General features: G+C 31.4%; 1 protein-coding gene across 3 annotated transcripts; it reads left to right on the forward strand.

The window, feature by feature from the left end:
• Nucleotides 1-1,264: 1,264 nt before the first annotated feature.
• LOC124369094 (succinate dehydrogenase assembly factor 3, mitochondrial) lies at nucleotides 1,265-7,837 on the forward strand. Of its 3 annotated transcripts, none has more exons than XM_046826827.1 (3): nucleotides 1,265-1,399; nucleotides 5,189-5,382; nucleotides 7,489-7,837. In XM_046826827.1, exons 2-3 carry the CDS (start codon nucleotides 5,203-5,205, stop codon nucleotides 7,654-7,656), a joined length of 348 nt encoding a protein of 115 aa, XP_046682783.1. In that variant the 5' UTR covers nucleotides 1,265-1,399; nucleotides 5,189-5,202; the 3' UTR covers nucleotides 7,657-7,837. The 3 variants fall into 3 exon arrangements, with proteins under 3 accessions (XP_046682783.1, XP_046682785.1, XP_046682786.1); XM_046826829.1 differs by lacking the exon at nucleotides 1,265-1,399 and adding an exon at nucleotides 1,408-1,497; XM_046826830.1 differs by lacking the exon at nucleotides 1,265-1,399 and adding an exon at nucleotides 1,768-2,127.
• Nucleotides 7,838-9,304: the final 1,467 nt, after the last annotated feature.

The raw sequence follows: 9,304 nt of genomic DNA on the forward strand, positions 1-9,304 counted from the left end.
TGGTTCTTGTAGTGATGTCATTCGTATCACTTGAACTGCCACTAAAACTATTGTATCCTCCTTGCCGAAGTCTGCAGACATGTCTTCACCGTTTTTAGAGCTAGCATTCATAACAAAACACTGTTAGGTGACGTTGTCTAATCGAAATTGAAGAAAGGTTATTATCGTGGCTGTCCTCTAAAACATGAAATTTACGATTGGTTTGATCGATAATGCCATTGCAAGAAACATGACTATGTTCTAATTAATTAGTTGCAGCTTTCCTAGCCTTTCCTTTTCTTGTAATATTGTTTCGCCATCGTTTCCTTTTATTTAAAGTGAGTTTGGCATTATTCATGTCTGAGCCGTTCTGTCAGGAATATTGGAGAGTAAAAAGTAGCTGTTTGACAGAGGTAGTAGAGACTTGAGCCGACTAAAGTCGATATCTTCACTGACATCATCAATGGCATCGCCTTTGGAAAATCTGACAGCCTTTACAATGAAGTTTAATGCATATAATTAAAAATTCACTCCAATGGCAAAGCATCAATCATATTTCGCGATTCTTCACCATAATGATTTAGAATTAGGAAATCTTCTGAGAAAGGTAGGGATAACTCTATTTGTGATTAATTTGCAATAAAATTAAGATATTTAACATCATTCAGCATGTTATTATTATTTATCTTTTAATGTTACCTATTAAATAGAGATTATTAGGTATCGATAAATACATATTGGGTTACTTAACCTGAGTAAAACTATTACAATTGTCATGCACAAAGAATTGCTAGCGCAATTAAGATTGTAGCCCATTCTAATATTGCATTGTCATGTTCAACGATAGTTAACTATTTTTGGTTGTAAAATTAGTAAAATTAACTAGTTCAAACGTTCATCATAAGTGGATTTTGAATCCCAATATATGCGCGTATTGTTAAAAATAATATAGTTAGCAGACAACAAGATTTACCGGATTATTAGTAAATTAACCAAATACGCCATCATGAACAAAAACTTAATTTTACTATATATTTTCCTGACATTTCTCCTTTGCGCCCAACCCATACTTGTCCTTCTTCGTAGACTAATGATTGTAGTTTCGACTCTCTAACTGAGGGATCACGGGTTCAAATCTCGGGGAGGGCCAATCATATGTAGACATGATAAAATACATTGAAGAATTATAATAAAAACTGTATACTTCAAAGCAGGCATATCTAACGCTGAGGCTTTAAAGAGAGAGAAAAACCCATACTTACAGTACGTATTCCATTTGTGGGACTTCAATTACGTGATAGTGGCAATAGTTTTTTCTTAGTTGAGTAGTCTAGTGCACCTGGAGGCATCATGAAGTTACCACAACATTGTCCTTATAAGTAAACAGAAAAAAAGTAATAGATAGGCTTTACAGTTTGAGGTTAGTAATTAATTGGTATTTTAATGGTTTAATGTGTTGGACTACTTATAGTAGCACCTATTTATAATTGAATTAGATTTTTTTTTAATTTAACGAAGGTGCAATTTTGTGCTAAATTGTTTTATGCTCATTTATTTGTATTATTTGTATTGATCTATGATAATAATAATGTATACATTTTTCTGAGGCAAAGAAACTTAGGCTAAATGTTTAGCTTATGTAATTTTAAATAACAATTTCCCCAATGTATTATTTTTATATGAATATATATAAAACAAAAAGTCAACTTTGAAAATTATTGTTATTAAACCTTTTTATAATTTCCATACTTTATAAGTATAAAATTTAATTTCCTACAAGTAAACATTTTTTGTGTAATCCAAATTTATCTTTTCGCATAACGTGTTTACCTACATGTCTCACTTAGCATGTTATATTGTTTTTTCAAATGGAAAGTGTTTAAGTAGTCCATTATAATAATCAACTATGAAATATAAAGTTATACCGCTATACAATTACCATTGCATTCCTATCGACATTGAAGCTGCGTTAATAAAAGCTTAGGAAGATCATCTGAAACATACTAGTCGCTTCATGTAGACACAACCTCCGTCATAAATCAGTTAGGAAATCTTTTCGTAGTTAATGGTTTGTGTAGGTTTCTTCCATTGTGAGTGAATTTTGTCTTGCATATTAAATTGAATATGGTTTGGCTGTGAACAGGTGTTGTGAGTATACTAGGTTAAATAACAAAGTTTCATGTTTCTTAATATATAGTGCTTTTTTCAATCTCATTAGGAGAGGTTTACAATGTCAACTTGACAGATGTATTTATTTAAAACATAAATGGTGCAGTTTAGATCCATTCCAGTTTTATCACTTGATTTATTTCAGAGACACTGAAAGAGTATTCTCAGATTAGGTTAGACACATTGCCATGTAGTCTACTTGCAATGTAAAACTGATTTTTCTAATAGATTAATTCCAGTAAGTTATCGAATCTACATCTATTCTGGCCAATGTCCTCCATAGAGCAAGAAAATATGAATGAATTAGCATACCTTTTCTCCCAAATCGTGCGTGTTATAGTAGTTGCTGCTCCAAATTATCTTTATTATGCTGTCCAGATATAAAGTAGACGTAAATGGACTAACCAGAGATGAATGAATTCTTCTTGTAAGTCAAATCTACTTTGGGGTACCTAAAAAAGCAGTCAGTCATTACTTAGAAATGGATTGGTTGTTGTCTTGGGTTGTGGCAAAGTTAATAAGTTACAAAGATTTAAATGGAAGTGTGCATTCAATAAAAATTAGAATGTGACTGTGTACACTTAATTTTCATGTTTCTTTTTTGTAAGAACTGCCTAATTGTTATACTAATATATGAAATAAATTTAAGTTGACCCAATAATTGCACAGAATTACCCTAAGTACTCTTTAGTGATAGTCTGAACCTCAGTTGTGTTCTCATGATGAACTCCATTGCAGTAAAAAAAACAGTATTACCTTGATTTTGTTTTGAACGTGATGTACTTTTTTCTGATGTTTTTCATGTTGTGTGTTTTCACTGAGAAAATATACTTTGATTTCTGTCTTAACTATACACCAATAATTTATCACCTGATTCAAGAAAATTAGAGTAACCCCGTGTATATTCTAATACATTCTGAGCAATTTTAAACAGCAACTGCTTTTATTCTGTTAACAAGTTTTTGGGAGCTAATTTGCAGCAATACTGTAAATGGCCAAATCATTTTTTTTAAATAAAATAAACCCCCATTACTGATGCTTACCATTAGTCCTAGTTAATGAATAGTAATACATCAATCCTCCATAGCTAAAAGTGAACTTGTTCAATAATTGAATCATTTAAACTTGTTGATGGTCTCCCAGACCAGTGTTTACTATCCACTGAAGAGTGGCCACTCTTTAAATCTATTGTATCACTTCTTTATCTGTGTCACACTCAAAGTATCTCCTTTTAAGACCTGTTGGATTTTTTTAATGGTTTCAACTTGGGAATCGTTCTGCTATACTGCACAAAACAAGAATGCGGTGAGCACTCATTTTAGGGTCTAACATTAAATTGCTGCAGCCAATTGGCACAATAACAAGCCCCACATGACTGGCCTGTGCTTCTATATACCAGTGTGTACCTTACTCCAGTCATTTCTTTGCATAATAGAAAATAAGGTCAAATAATTTATGATCACACCAAAAAAAGTCTGATCATCATATTTGCTTTATATAAATAAGGTACTATTAACAATAAACATTTGTGAAGATGGCAGAAACAAATACCTTGTGGAAATGTTATGAATGACTTTATACGATATAGAAAAAATAATCTACTTTTAAATTATAATTTCTTGAAATCTCTATTTTAAAAGGTTATAAACAAAAGTTAAAATATAACCACAATCCTTTGTTAGGTAAAATGTAACCACAGCTGTTCTGATGCTAGCAGCTGTCTGACTTGGCCACTGCCATATAAATATGTATATATTTTTTTTTTCTTTTTTAAAAGAAAGGAGAAGCCGATCCTCGTAAATACCAGCGACCATACGTTAATTATCATACTAACATAACAAAATACATGCGTCAAAAAGAGAACCAAAGTCTAAAAGCAATTAATTAATTAATCTCCTGTCTCAGAGTCAAGTCTAAACAATAAAGCTAATCCAGCCAAGCTCCCTGTAAACTGTGAAGACTGGCTAACCCTCTTGGTAAAGAGCGTAAGGAGTAATCTGTCATAATACGCTCCATTGCCTGACAAGTCACTCCCCATATGACAGATCGAAAGTAAATCCCCATCTGGATTTATATACATTGTATCTGCCTACTCAAGTATAATGAGACCCACTCCTTTTGAAGAAAGGCTGTATCACCCCATCTGTCATTGGATCGGAAATCAGAAACTTGTTCTGTCCTTCAAACAAATCCCAGGAGAGAGTATAGTTAGCATTTGATGCCAAACCTAAGTTCAACTGGGAAGCTGAACGTAGTCGGGTTACAGGACTGTAGTCAAGTTTTGGCTTGAGGCAAGATGGGCAATTAAGGAGTAGAAGTTATCTTTTTAACCACTCTGAGAAGTGCTTCCCTGCAACAGATTTTGGGAAACACTATGTTTTATAGTACTGGGAGCCAATCAAGAGTAGTTGCAATGATAGTGCCACTGACCGATATCATAACCCTATTCAGCTGTAGAATGATCTATTCTGTATGGGCACTATTTAAATGGGAACACAATTTTCAGCAGCTGAATAAACAAGAGGCAAAGCTGTAGTTTGGAAAATTTATGCATTGGCTTCCCATGTTGAAACAGGAATATGGTGTGTAATAATGACCCTCATTTGTTTATGATGCTAATTGTTGAAGGTGGCTTTTAAAAGTGAGAAATCAATGTAAGGTGACACCTAAATACTGAGGGTGTTCATTGTGATTTAGTTTAACACTATCTAAAAGGATAATTAGCTATTTTATTGTTCAGGTGGAAACAGGCCACTTGTGTTGTGGCAAATAAAGTCCACATAGAAATCAATTCTGCCAGAAATAAAAATGTTGGTATTATGATTAAAAAGAATTATTCTTGACATTTTCCTATGTGTATTGTTTTTTTAGTTTCATATAGTTTAAAAGTAGATGTTTTAATGATTTTATTGGTTCCTGATGGTTTTCAGACATTGTGATTATATTGGCCTATGCCATTATTTGTGGCACTTTATTATATTGTCCCAGGGCAGTCAAACGGTTAAAGTCATGAGGATGTCTTTGTTATTTTATTATTTAGGTGTATTCTTTGAAATGCATAATGGAGTACTACATGTAAGAAAAGTTCGACTTTTATACAAGACTATATTGAAGCTTCATCGTGGTCTTCCAGAAGCGTTGCAGTCACTTGGTGATAATTATGTCAAAGATGAGTTCAAACGACACAAAAAGTGCAATTCAGCTGAAACAGCTCAATTTATGATGGAATGGACGGTAAGAAAATTGTATTAAATGAGTGACATTTATTAATATTATCCAGGTTATTAAAACATTTATTTAATTATTCATTTGCATTTATAAGTACATCAACAGGGAAATAAAATCAAATTGTATCAATAAAATTGCCACATTTTATATCAAAGATAGATACAGTTTCCCTCCTACAACTATATTTTGTACATGTAACACAATATGTAGTAGCAATAAAGTTTTAACAGATGACTCAACTTTCTGTTATATCCTTAAAATCAATACATATTACAGTAAAAATTGTTTAAAAAAAATTAACAACCTAAACACACAAAAACAACCTAATATCTAAAGAAGCAAATCCTCAAAATAAAATATAATTCCATTACATTATTTGTAGTATATCATTTAAATGAATAAAAGGAGGGGTTTATTTCTTTTGTCAAAAAGTTGAAAAATCAAATGCTGCTATCGTAAAAACCTGTGTTACATAAACAAAGTTATTGGTTAAGTTGGAACAATTTCTAGTTTTTATGACTATGTACGTACATTAGAATTATCATTGATTTAATTTGTATTTTTCTTAACAAATATCAAACTCTGTAAGACATAAACAGAATAAATTGTTAGAATGTTATTATTTAAGCTTTAAACATTGTGGTTAACTGTGTTCATTAAGCCTGGTTTTTAACATAATTCATGAAGATCCTTTTTGAAGCACAATTATTATATATGAGACTGATGAGTTATGCCCCCATACAATAGTACAGTAAGACTGAAGGGTATGAACATTAACATAATATAAACTCTTGAAAACATCTATTTTGGTTCTTCCAACTAATCTTCCAAAATTCCTGTGGATTTTCTGCTGCTGAGTCAACACGATAATCCTAATGCAAATTTTACTATAGTATAAACTAACAAGAAATTAACCTTTGTAAACTTAGGACGATGTTTAAAAGAACACTGGTTTTTTTTATATTTAGTTCAAGGTTTTTGCTGTCTACCAGTTTTCTACAAATTATTTTGTAAAATATGTAAGTAAAAAAAATCATTGATTTTATGTCATCTGCAAAAAGGTTTGGAGCAGGGAGTGTTTGGACAGTTTAAGTTTAATGGCCAATCATTTATGTAAATTATGAATAAAAGCAGTCCCAAACATGATCCCTGTTCAACACTGTTCTTTACCAAGGGCTGAATAGAAAGTTATCCATATAAGACCAATTAATAGTTCCCGCCTTTCAAAGTAAGATAAAAAATTGAAATGTTTATTTGTTAAATCCATAACATTACGGTTTAGAAATATTATGCTTATTTAATATATCAAAAGCTTCAATATATATATGTATATATATTTCAACTGGCTTCTATACTCAACAGATGAATAACAGACCTTAATATGACTAACTACTAATGTATCTGATTTATTACAATACAAGTTAAACCTTGGTTATTGAAGACCATGTTGTTAGGTATTTTTCTAAAAAAATTTGTATATTCTCTATTATTAGATATAGAGAATATTATTTATATATATATATATATATATATATATATATATATATATATATATATATAAAGTGAATATTTTGGGACTGATTAAAGAGAAAACAGGCCTCCATTTATAGCATGTTTAAGAACAAAGTTAAATAATGACAAAAATAAAAACCCTAAAAAGAATTTCAAGTGCTCTCTAGATTTCTTGATATTGAGGAATAGGCTTCAAATATCAAACTCACGTGTTGTGGGTGTTAAACCTTTCATAGAAGGAATTTTTCTTCATTCAGATGTTTGCTCCTTGAGCCTGTTCTAACCTTCTTTGAGCCAGACATTTTGAAAAACACGTTTTATTTTATAGCTAAACTTGAGGACACATATCTACCTACGTGGACTAACCTTGACTCATGTGTATAAAAGTATAAAATTTTATGTATGGTACTGAATTAGTTTGATACCATAAAGTGGGTGATGCAACATAATTGCGTATCATGTTGAAGAATATCTTCAATTCTTGACTCAAGCATTTTCCCAGAAACGGATTACATCAAATGAAAAAGAACTTAAGTTCACAATTAACTATTTTGTAAGTTAAGTCGAGGATTATTAAACCTATGAAACGAAATGTTCCAGCACTATGCAGTAGTGCTAGCCAACCAGCTTGGTCTACAAGAGCCAAAACCTACTCTAGAAGTGGGCACTGATCTGGATGAGAAAACTCTTGAGCTCATGAGAGAAGACCAGGTTGTTCAGTTGTATGAAATGTTGCAAGCTGCAAAAGGAGAAACGACAGCTACTTAGTTACTTACTTTTAACGTTTCTGTAGATTGCTGTAACCTTATCTATTTCTGAGCTTAGATGTAAACTTATGTTAACTGTTAACTTTAAATATCAAAATCTGTATGCATGAAAAATTAAATGAGTAGTGGCAGTTAAAAGTCACAATTGTTACGTACAAATATAATTTAATACAGGCCTGAAACAATCTAATCATTTATTTACCCAATATTTTTAACGATTGTTTTCCAAACAAATACTCGTCCTGAATGCGGATTATTCAGTTTAATTGTTTTGTGTTTACACTTTGAATAAGCTCACATGGGATTATTAAATTATATGAGATCATTATTGGAAATGTTTTTAAGTTTTACACGAACCGTAACTTGACCTAATTTATGTATGTTGTTTAGCCTTACCTTACTTTTAATGTAAAAAAATTGGATGTCTTATTTTTATCAGGTGAAGATAAGGCTAAGAAGCTCTCACTAACACTTAACCTGGAGACCAATGGCTTATAGGTGACTTCTGAACCAACACCAATGACTGGGCAAAGGCTGCAAGGACATCCAAGAAGCAGCCACACTCAATGTCGCTTGACTTGGGTTATCTTCCAATAACTGCTGTACACACGAGACCGTGCCATTAGCAAACATACTTGGATAAGACACCAATTAATGAATTAAAATAAATATAAATTCAAATAAATAAATGTACTAAATATGTTAAACATTTGTGAAATTCTATATCAGTGTGTTATCAAAGAATATAATTTTATAATTTAAATTTAAGGGGGCTGGCCCAGTATCGCAATCACTTTTGCATGGTTTTGGAAAACAATTTTGTACTCAGTCAAATATTGCCTAATTTGTTTGAAACTTTCAGGTTAAGTCAAAATAGACTTTTTATACACACTTAAGAAAAAACAAAATTGTAAATATAAAATTTATTATTTTTTTTAATTTTTGTTTTTTTTGCAAAAAAAATCTTTAGTCTAATGGTTTTAACATGATAAATAATCTACCTTATGAGATAATTTCACAAAATAAAATGTATCTTGTTCCTAGGCAATAGTTTCTTGGCCTGAACTAAAAATATATCAAAAAATGTACAAATAAAACAAATTACTGAATTTTAAAGTAGTTTTACCAAAAAAAATTGAGTTTTTAGAAGGTAATAGGCTTGGAATATAAGAAATACTTTACTCACCATTTTAATTTTAGTTCAAGCCATTTACACAGCTAAAATTAAGATCTGGTAAAAATTTGGTGAAGATTGCTCCAATACTTTTGGAGTTATGATGTAAATAATAGGAAAAAAACAATGTTTCGGGAAATCGCAAACAAACATATTTTATTGATAAATTTACTAAAATGGTACTCTAAAATCCTCCAGCAGCATAAGAAACACCTTCCTTTTCCTTGTCTTGACTTTCCTTTTCTATTCTAAGCCTTCTCCTTGCTCTCCTTTCTTCCAGACTTGCCAACATAGTTCTTTTATTTGCGTCGCGCACTCGTCGAACGTCAAAAGTCTCCATGCAGCTGTTGAAGTGTTTTCCGGGTTTGATTTTCAAGTGGTCTAGCACTTTTGACTTTGCATTATTCCCTTCATTAAATATCAGGGAAGCTTCATGAGCAGCTATTTCCACAATATCCCTTCCTGCAAATCCTTT

The sequence above is a fragment of the Homalodisca vitripennis genome, chromosome X, assembly GCF_021130785.1.
Source record: "Homalodisca vitripennis isolate AUS2020 chromosome X, UT_GWSS_2.1, whole genome shotgun sequence".
Taxonomy (NCBI): Eukaryota; Metazoa; Arthropoda; class Insecta; order Hemiptera; family Cicadellidae; genus Homalodisca; species Homalodisca vitripennis.